A 10,181-nucleotide genomic window follows, 5' to 3' on the forward strand; every position below is an offset into this window, starting at 1 on the left:
CAATTCTCTGAACTGTGTCTAAGTACATAATGAATTACCTTAACTTTATCCATAATTACTTAGCAGTTACAACTGGTGTTCATATTTAAAATTGTAGTATTGCCTCCTACTAATTATACTTAGTTGCAAAATAACCTGCACAAAGTAACTGCACTGGTGACATAAGTAGGATTTTATTGGCACCTAAACTAATTGTTATTGTCCTGGCTCATTTTTACAATTTATTTAAAAGTGAAAATTGTGCACAACCACAAAATAGGTACTTTATACGGACATATTTTAATCTCGCCATTGTACGGTTCTAGGTGACTTTTATTTTGAAATCAACAATATAATCCTTCTAATTGTGTTTGATGGACCTGGTATGTTGATTGCTCATCCATGAATGTGTCATAAAACATGACACAAGCCTGTAATGATCGTACTGTGTAAACACAAACACGCCGCTGCATTGTGTGTGTGTGTGTGTGTGTGTGTTTACTACTGTACTGCAGCACAGTGTGCGGAACGGTGATTTCATATCATGAATAAAACATATTGTTCATCCCGTTTTCATCCCCAACATTTTGATTTTGTGTCTCTGCAGCCTGAAAATGAAGAGAAGTCCATAGTCTATGATAACATCGGGCCCAATGTCTGCATGGGGGACCACAAGGTAACAACAGGGACTCTGCCCACATCTTCACTCAGTGTGACTGTGTTGCGATGCTGTGATTAAACTGTTCGTTGTAAATTGACTCTGTGAGTGGGAACCTGGAGTGGGAGAGGATCGACTACTCTCAACACATTTGCATCTAGTGGGGAAACAGCTATTTGTATTATACTGAACAAAATTATAAATGCAACACTTGTTTTTTCCCCCATTCATCATAAGCTGAACTCAAAGATCTCTGTGTACACATAAAGGCCTATTTCTCTTAACTATTGTTCACAAATCTGTCAAAATCTGTGTTAGTGAGCACTTCTCCTTTGCCGAGATAATCCATCCACCTCACAGGTGTGGCATATCAAGATGCTGATCAGACAGCATGGGGATTGCACAGGCCCGAGACCTCCACATCCAGCATCTTCACTTCCAAGATCGTCTGAGACCAGCCACCCGGACAGCTGCTGCAACAATTGGTTTGCATGACCAAAGAATTTCTGCACAAACAGTCAGGAAAGCGTCTCAGGGAAGCTCATCTGCATGCTCATCATCCTCATCGGGGTCTTGACCTGACTGCAACTTCGCACAGCCATTGAAGAAGAGTGGACCAACACTCCACAGGCCACAGTCAACAACCTGATCAACTCTATGCGAAGGAGATGTGTTGCACTGCGTCTGGCAAATGGTGGTCACACCAGAATCTGACTGGTTTCTGGACCCTCCTTATACATTGAAACTGCACCTTTTCGAGTGGCCTTTTATTGTGGCCAGTATTTGAGAGAAATAGGCCTTTTGTGTACATAGAGAAAGTCTTAGATCTTTGAGTTCAGCTCATGATGAATGGGGGCAAAAACAAAAGTGTTGCGTTTATAAATTTGTTCAGTGTACATGTGGACATTTGGAAATGAATGTGTTGCAGCTATCTGAGCCTGCTAATGTTGTTAAAGGGTTTAGTTATACTACACTGGCTGTCACCTGCATTGATTTTATTGCAAGATTTTGATTGCACTATGCTCAGTTATCAACAATTATGTCATTATTGAGGGTCCATTTATTGGGCCTTGATGTTAAGGTTTTACTTTTGGGTAGCATAAATGCTGTTTCAGATGCTTTACTAGAAGCACATTTGGAAGCATAAACTATCCTAAAACAACTAACCATAGAGTGCAAATAAAATCAATCTTACGACTAAATTTCTCCTACCAGCAGCTGTATTCCAAAGAGGGAAACAGTCAGCTCTTACTTAAAGCTGTTTATATTTAAGGAAGAACCTAAAAAAAGTTGGAGAGAGGTCAGAGCAGCACAGAGAGGGTATTTTTTAAGCTGACTGTATAGAAAGTGTTTAACACTGTCGTTCAGTCAGACAGAAGGTCTTACACTGAAAGAGAGGCGCCTTAAGTCAGGTCTTTCATCAATACTAGTGTGACATAGACAGTAGTGTGTGTGTGCGAGGTGACCTGAGCACACTGAGAGAACTGCAGCAGCCCTCACCTCCCAGCCACACACTACTGCTAAAATCACAGCTGGCGATGTTTAAAAAAATGTCCAATGTAGTTAGCACTCAGGCCCAAAAATGCACAGCACTGGTATGTGAGTTTAACCTGCGTGTCATCGGCACTCAGACAGGGAGACAGCTTATACTTAATACAGCCTTCAACTTGTTGTCTCTAACTGTGGTTCGTCTCTGTCCCCTGCCAGCCCGTCTTCCTGTCCTTCCGAATAACAGCGGGGGCAGGTAAACCTAATGCAAATAAGCACAAGTGTTGTGTGGTGCAGTGATGTCGTGGTAAATATTATTTTTTCTTAATTATAATTCTTCCCATTGTTGCTATTGTTTGTTTGATTTGCTTGAATTTTTTCATGACTTTGCACAGAGTTTTATTCCAAAATAAAACATCATCAGTGTAAAAGTGTGACATGATTGCTGGTTGCTTAAAATGCTTCAGTCATTTTAAGACATTTACTTACAAACTGGAGCTGCATCTTGTATATTAACTTTTTTAAAAGTGGGCGTCAGGTCATTATTTTCTTTTTTTTGGTAAAAATGTCTACTTGGTATTTAGGAATAAAACGTTTCCTTTTTTCCCTCCACAGGGAAGTGTTGCCAAAGGGGAGAGAAGATATTCCGTGAAGCGCCTCTGTGAGAACACCAGAGAAACAAATAGGACACCAACACGCACACACACACACACACACAAACACACGCACACAAATACACACACACTTTGCACAAGCGTACACTGAAGAGCCTAGACAAAGTTTTTCAGCTGTGCTGACCAGTTGCAGTTGTCCTGACACCTCATCCATACGAAAACTCTCTCCATAAAACACTTGTTGAGATGTGGACAAGCACCCGAGGGCCCGGCTCCAGACAAGACACACATCGCTGACCTCACTGTTGCCATGCAACCCCATTCCCCAGAGAAGAAATAAAAGGACGGACGGACGGACGACTCTTTTCCATGCCACAGCCTTGTTGCCAAAACTCTAATTGAAATCAGTCCTACTACATACTTTTAGACACCGTACTTGCCATTTTTAGGTATGCCTCTATGTATAGAAGCTACTTTCCACACAGTATGTAAGGTGTTTTAAAAAAAGAGTGCAATGCAAAAAAAAGTTGTTTATCTATATTGTTAGGGTTATTTGTACATTGGACAGTATAACATAGAGTTGTTGATGGTTTTAGTGCCGTTTTCTGACCAAACATGGTCCCTTTGTTGGAATAGATAGAACGTTTCGGTTTATTTCAACAAATGAATATATATATATATATTTTATTTTTTTCTTTGTTTGTTTTGTTTTTGAGTTGTCATTGTTGTTGTGTGCACAACACACTGCCATGCCTGACACATCAGTTGAATCTCATTTTATATACTGTACTTTTTAAAGAGATAATTTATAATTCTTACCAAAATGTTTATGCTGAGGTGTGCGCAGACAGAGTGACTGTGTGGGTGTTCATGCAGCCACACTGACCTTTGAATAGTCAGTACAAGAGGGAAACAGAAGCTGTTCAGTGATTTATTGCCTATCCAAGAATGTTTTAAGCAGTGCCATAGTAGACCATGCAAGTATATAAGATAATGTTTCATATATAGCACTCTCACATTATATCATTATTATTCTTACTCTAACTTATTTCTATAATATTATGGTTCTGAATGTGATATTTTAGATAGGCTTGGGTATCCTTAAAATGTAAACTGTTTGTTTGGTTTTTTTTGGTCAATTTGTGTTACTGCATTATGGTGCCAAGTATCCTACACCGAAATTAATCTGTGTAAAGAGTTATAAAATACTTAAGTCAGATGGTAATTGGTGGTGATTATGAAATGTAAAAAAAAAAAAAAAAAGACAGAGAAACTCTAAATGCGGAGAAAGAGCAGGAAGACTTGCTTTTTATTTGTTTGGTATGTAGCCTTCTGCAGCCTTCGTTGCAAATAATTTGAGCATTAAAGGGGCGCCAGCGTTTCCTTTTATCGATTTAATTTACTACACTACAGATTTCAGACTATGTGAAGCCGTCAGATTGATCCTCCATGGTTTTCTTTTCTCTTTCTAACTCACCGCAAGTGGAAATGATTTTGTGCCTGCAGCAGACTTTATGTTGTCTTGTGTGATTTGGTTGGTAGGCAAAAGTTTTATTTTTTCTTAGTTTTTTTTTTTTTTTTTTTAAAGCCTGCTTGTTTTTGTTCCTGCTGGTCATTGTGAGTATACTGTAGGAGTATAAGCCGCAGTTTTTCTTCACTCCATCTTATAAAAGCAGATAGAGATTTTATTATAGCCCCTTCTGGACGGCCTGGCCTCTACTGTAGGTGATGCAGTTCTCAAGCAATAAAAACCATTAGAGCTCAATGGCTGTTTGTCCTCATTACCTCTCATTTTACCACTTTACTACACAATAAGAGCTCTGCTCGAAAAGGTCTCCATTAATTAGCCTTCCACTAGATCATCAGTGTATCATCAGTATATTATTACAGCAGTGTTATAGAGTGGTAGGGCTTACCAACAGGATGAGAATTACACATTTCTTTTGGTCGTTTCTCTTCGGGGAGACTCACTGTGACACCAGCTTTAATTGGCTTAAAATGGGCCTCCATTCCAGCCTGGAGCGAAAATTATTTCAGATCGGGGGATCGACTTTAGGTTGGAGATTTATATTTTCTATTTAATTTGGTATAGCTGCATTTACAAATTTTCCCATAGGTTGGTTTTGAAATATATATCCTATATATTTTGCTCAGTTAAGAAACTACCACTTCTTGCTGAGAAATGTTCACATTTAGCCCTTTAACAGACAATTTTATCCAGGCGGAGGTAAATTAACCAAGTTAGCTACGACCGGCTGAAGCGAGAGGCCTTATATAAATGATAGCCTATTAGGCTATATAAGTCAGTTTTAAGCTGGTTATTCACCACAATTTAAGTGCACGATGTAAATGGCGAATAGACATTTTGGGCAGCTTATGCGGTTTATTTGATTCTAAACATTCCAGAAAATTAAAGTAATGAAACTATTTGAATTAAAAGGGTACTAAAAACTAGGCTATATGTAATATATAGGATACTTTAGTCACATCAAAATGACATTTTAAAAAGAAAAATAACTTCTGTACAATAAAGTCACTCTAAGTCCATCATTAAGCACTAATGCTGTGCTGTATTAGCCCGTAGGATGATTACGAAATAACATTTTTAAAGTTATTGTCTATCAAACTATTTATCTTTTTCGTTTCATTCAGAGCCACATTATATGACTTATGTGTTCACTTTATTCAGGGCTTATCGAAGAATCTTAAGTGGGATTTGATTTTATGACCACTCATTTCTGATTGGCTGAATCCAGAGGAGCAGTGCAGAAAGCTCCCATTGATTTCAACTACTGGGAGGAAGAAATTGGTGTAGTACCACATGAGTCAGAGGGGGGGCACTTCTATCTAGGATCTCCACATGACTGGGTGTGATTTGAAAAGAAATCCGGGAACTATTTACACCAAACATTATAAAACTGCAACCGATCATTTTCTTAAATTAATTAATGGGTCATTTTGCTGCGCATCCACTAAAGGTCCAAAAGAGTTCATTAATCTGAGGTGGGGGGAAATGAAAATAACTGCTAAATAAAGCGTGCCTTATTAAAAGAGAACAAACTGACTGACTTTGTAGAGAAAGACTCTGCTTAGGTTTGTAAAAAAAAATTATTATACAGCAGCATATAATAATTATTATAATTATAATATTTACTCCTTTGTGTAACTTGTTGGGATTCCTTACTATAAAAATATAAAAAAGGTTGAACCTGTAGACAAAAAACATATTTTCACTTTGTAAACAATCGCAGTTTAAACGCTGCTAAATCAAATTTATTGTGACATTATTATTATTATTATTATTGTTGTTGTTGTTGTTGTTGTTAAGAGTTCATTGTTTCCCTTTTCAGCTTTCTTCAGACTTTGGTAAAATGTAAATAATTCTCAAGATAAAACAGCATTAATCCTCTAAAAGCATCATTGTTGGCAATAACGAAATTCAATTATTGATAGTCATGAATTTATCTTTAATTTATATTAAGCCCATACATTAAAACAAAACTCATAATAAAACAAAAATGCTTGTTAAATAATTTATTCATAATACAAAGTGTTTTTTTTCTTCCTATAACCTTCCCGGAAGCAATAATACTCTCTTTAATTCCAACAGAAACGATGGTCCAGTTTTCTATTCCGCTGTGTTGATGAGGTAAAACAAACTTTCTCGAGTGAAACCAAAAGAAAAGTGTGTACTGTGTTGCCGTTAAAACAAGCTGGTTTTTACAAGGATTATTTACAGCAGTTTGCGTCTATACATTTGTGTGCCGGTACTGAAATGAGAAATGTAAAACGTGGAGAAAAGTGGGCGACATTACTCTGCAGAAATAAAAACGAAGCAGCAGGTATATCTGAGAGGGAATAAGCGCGTCCGGGGGAGAAAGGCTGCCGCGTTTCCACTGGTTGAAACAACATAACTTATTCAGTAAAAAATATATACAATCTCACGTACATTTTCATCTTTAGGCTACAGCACAAATCATTCATCCATCTCAAACCTGCGCCCCCTCAAAACCTTTTATTCTCTTGCCTTTTAGGACAGTGGATACCCTGGTTAAACTGAGCTTTAGAAGCATCACAGGCCCCTTTTACACCTGCCATTTTAAACATGCGTCTGGGATCCGGATCAGTGCTGCTCCTATTAAATCACTACTATTAAACGTCTGCAGTTGCTTTTGTTTAAACCAAAAATGGCATAAAAGCTGAATGATCTAAAAAGTAAATGGTGTACACCCTATGTTTAGATGAAAATAATACTGAACATGATCACCAGTTAATAAGAACATTCAACGGCCTCGTTCAAAGCAAAAGGACTGGCCTTCCTGGCTTTTAAAGGTGACAGAGGCTGCTAATTCTGGATAGAGGTGTGACAGAAAATACTGTAATAAGTATACTGAATAAAGCAGCATTACTTGTGGAATAAAAGCAGAGTCACACTAATAAGCCCAACACTGATCCGGACTGTGTGTGTTATATTTTGTTTACATTTACACCTGTTGTTAAACCTTCAGCTGTATGCGTAAAAACTGATTTGCGTCGCCAAAACAATTTCCTTTCCCAACATTTTTGTCCTTTCAACTGATATGACCTTGCCATTATCAGTCTTCTTGACGTCCAGCTCTGACAGGAGTTATATCTCCGTGTATACACTGTCTGTTAATGGGTTTGGATGCAGCCAAATGTGTCTCTGGCCACCTTTGGTCCGCGCGTCTGGCCCCACACACTCGGATTTTACGCATTTTCTTTGCTCTGTCTGAGCAAAATGCGATCCCCTCAGGCGCATGTTCTTAATGTCAGGTGAAAAGGGGGTCAGAAAGAGCGCGATAAGTCTCTGTTGGACCCTTTGGCCGCCAACTTTGGCCCCCAGCTGCGTGGGCATCACAAGGTGTCCGAGCTGTTACTGCAGGGGCTGATGAGCGCCAGGTTGGTGGCCTTGTGCTTTTTCAACAGTCTCGTGATTTTCTCATCGTCTGAATTTGGGTCCAGCGGTTTGTTGTACTCGTCGTCGTCCTCGTTGTCCGAGCTCTCCTTCATCTTCTCCGTCTCTGAGTCGTGCTTCTTCTTGGCCGTGGCCATTTCTGCCGCGTGTCGCTTCCGCCATTTGGTCCTTCTGTTCTGAAACCAAACCTGTTGAGGAGGGAGAGAGATGCACAGATGCTCAACAGGTCCAGAAAAAAAGCTATCAAAGGCAGAAAGCAAATAGCCCTATACTTTAAACCGATCACAACAGGTGTAGTTAATCCTGGCTACCAAACGTAATAGCAACAACAGTAGCAATAACAACGATATTATTATTATTATTATTAGCCTAATAACAATACTTTTAAGTTGGATAATAAAAGTTGTATGCAATTGTTCAGCAATAACTTATAACTAACTATAAATTATAACTAATCTAGGCCTGCGCAGCCAAGAGTAAGATTTCACAAATTGCAGAAAAGTGAAAGACGGATAATCAAATAATATTCCACAATTGCCAAAAAAAAATATACTACGCAGGTAGCCTATGTGACAGTTTTTACCTTGACTTGGCTCTCGGTCATTCCTAAAGAGTAAGCCAGGCGGGCTCTCTCTGGGCCGGCCAGGTATTTCGTCTGCTCGAAAGTTTTTTCCAGTGCAAAGATTTGCTGTCCTGAAAAAGTCGGTCTGGAGTGTTTCTTCTTGCCGTCCTTGTCCATCATTACATTAGCTTGACCTGGGAAAAGAAACACACGGAGGTCATGGTCATGCAGCCTACAGAATGGAAGTTTAAACAACTGTCCTGATAAAGCCCACCCGCTGTTTTTAAATGTGACGCTCACGTAAGAGGACACATTTACGCAACTTCACATCTCTGCGTCAAAATCAGCCTCAAATATTCCTCGATGTGTGTCTGAGCTACATGACGGTGGTACTACTATTATAGCCTACTTTTAAATATGAATATTAGTTTACAAGTTTGAAAGTTCTGCAAAGTTTCACATTAAAATGTAGGCTAAGTGTCTGTGATGCTCAAAAGTAGCTTACATGTAGCTAATATCAACATTATTTTGAATATTGTCAAAAGAATATGTTGATATTAGCTGTGGTGACTGTAAAATATATAAATATGGTATGATTATTGTGTGTGTGTGTGTGTGTGTGTGTGTGTGTGTGTGTGTCTGTCTGTCTGTCTGTCTGTCTGTGTGTGTGCAGGCCTGTGTGTGTGTGTTTGCTCTGTGTAAGTGACAGGCCTCTTATCTAAATCACAAGACAAGCAACATAGCTCTGCAAAAACAGTCTGCAAGCCCCACAGCGGTGCCTCTGCTTTTCTGAATGTATACTATTCATTCACTAACCATAAAAGTGTTCGAGTAGACAGCCAGGGAGCCAGGACTTACTAGGACAGGGAATCCGCGGGTCCCTCCAGGGAGAACCCTGCATCACCCCCGGCCAAAAGATGGGCGCCCGCCCCGGCAGCTCGGCCAGGGGCTTCGGGTACCGCGACACCGCCGGGCTGAAGTACATCCCCGCTGCTGCGGCGGCTGCGGTAGTGGTCAGGCCGTTTATCCTGGGGAACCCGGACAGCAGCTGTCCGGCCGTGGTGATGGGTCTCCCCAGGATGTCGCTTATTCCGTGGGGAGTCCCAATGGCGATCTGGGAGTTGAGGTTGGAGAGCTGGGGCGCCTTGAAGCCCCCCGGGCTCTGCTGCAGCGTGTACGGGAACAGGGATGTCTTCATCTCGGTCATGTTGTGCAACGCCGCCAGCGGGGTGCTGCCCAGGACGAAAGCACTCTGCCGGTTAGCCTCCATCTGCCCGACCGCTAACATTTGTGAACATGAACCACCAAACTTGCTTGGATAAAAACGGGAAACAAACAAAAACAAATCACCTAATAAGTGTAAATAAGGGCGCAGGGCGGACTGGTGATATTCAGGAGCCAGGCCACTTCTGCCGCCCTCTGCAAAAGTATCCTGGACGAGGAAGAAGCGGACTCTTTGAAATGTTGAAAAACTTGAGCGAAAGCGAACTTCTCCTCTCTCTTGGGAAGTGAAGAGCTTGGTCAAACTCCCAAAAATGTCTCCGCGTGTTTGTTTTGCTCGGGAGTCTGTCAGTTCGGAGAAGGCTGCATGCGTCCGCCACAGGAATCCTCGCGGAAGTCGGACCGTCTGATGATGTTTTTAGTGGTTTTGATGGGGACCATTAAGGGGTCGACTTGTCTTTCCATAAATTGACTCGCTCTAGACTAAGAGTGAAGCGGGACCCGCTGATAATAGCGCAGCCACCTGCACGCGCGCTATTCCCATTGGACAGGGCTGAGTGAGGCAGCGCCGTGATTGGAGGAGACAGAAACTTCGCTGCTTCACACGTGCGTCTCCGCTGGACGGGTGCTGCCTTGGCGTGCTGTCGGAAATAGCAGTTTCCAGTTCAGCTGCATATGAACGACGCCGCTCAGTGCTTATTAGGACTGACTGGATTTATTTAT

The 10,181-nt window shown here is 40.8% G+C and overlaps 2 protein-coding genes across 4 annotated transcripts in view; one reads left to right on the forward strand and one right to left on the reverse strand.

The window, feature by feature from the left end:
- LOC119917210 (inositol polyphosphate-5-phosphatase A) overlaps positions 1–4,504 on the forward strand; it is a 145,944-nt gene extending 141,440 nt beyond the window's left edge. The window contains exons 14-16 of one of the 2 annotated variants that reach the window (XM_038737408.1): positions 587–655; positions 2,345–2,381; positions 2,741–4,504. In XM_038737408.1, the coding sequence (XP_038593336.1) occupies positions 587–655; positions 2,345–2,381; positions 2,741–2,790 (156 nt within the window). In that variant the 3' untranslated portion in view covers positions 2,791–4,504. Of the gene's footprint in view, positions 1–586; positions 656–2,344; positions 2,433–2,740 lie in introns of both variants that reach the window. The other variant, XM_038737409.1, reaches the window with a different exon arrangement.
- Positions 4,505–6,185: 1,681 nt separating this feature from the next.
- nkx6.2 (NK6 homeobox 2) lies at positions 6,186–9,948 on the reverse strand. Of its 2 annotated transcripts, none has more exons than XM_038738047.1 (3): positions 9,096–9,948; positions 8,259–8,431; positions 6,186–7,863 (listed from the first exon to the last, which is right to left on the reverse strand). In XM_038738047.1, exons 1-3 carry the CDS (start codon positions 9,523–9,525, stop codon positions 7,615–7,617), a joined length of 852 nt encoding a protein of 283 aa, XP_038593975.1. In that variant the 5' UTR covers positions 9,526–9,948; the 3' UTR covers positions 6,186–7,614. The 2 variants fall into 2 exon arrangements, with proteins under 2 accessions (XP_038593975.1, XP_038593974.1); XM_038738046.1 differs by having other exon boundaries at positions 9,054–9,948.
- Between the last annotated feature and the right edge of the window lie 233 nt (positions 9,949–10,181).

This window comes from Micropterus salmoides, unplaced genomic scaffold (assembly GCF_014851395.1).
Source record: "Micropterus salmoides isolate LMB-PRFRI ecotype aquatic unplaced genomic scaffold, ASM1485139v1 Ms_hic_scaffold_22, whole genome shotgun sequence".
Classification (NCBI taxonomy): domain Eukaryota; kingdom Metazoa; phylum Chordata; class Actinopteri; order Centrarchiformes; family Centrarchidae; genus Micropterus; species Micropterus salmoides.

Excerpts from the sequence above, each read along its gene's own strand:
- nkx6.2 (XM_038738046.1), bottom strand. The coding sequence starts at position 9,525 with ATGTTAGCGGTCGGGCAGATGGAGGCTAACCGGCAGAGTGCTTTCGTC. Across the intron at positions 8,432-9,053 it reads TCTACTCGAACACTTTTATG|GTCAAGCTAATGTAATGATG; the intron begins GTTAGTGAATGA and ends TTCTTTTCCCAG. Across the intron at positions 7,864-8,258 it reads TGACCGAGAGCCAAGTCAAG|GTTTGGTTTCAGAACAGAAG; the intron begins GTAAAAACTGTC and ends CCTCCTCAACAG.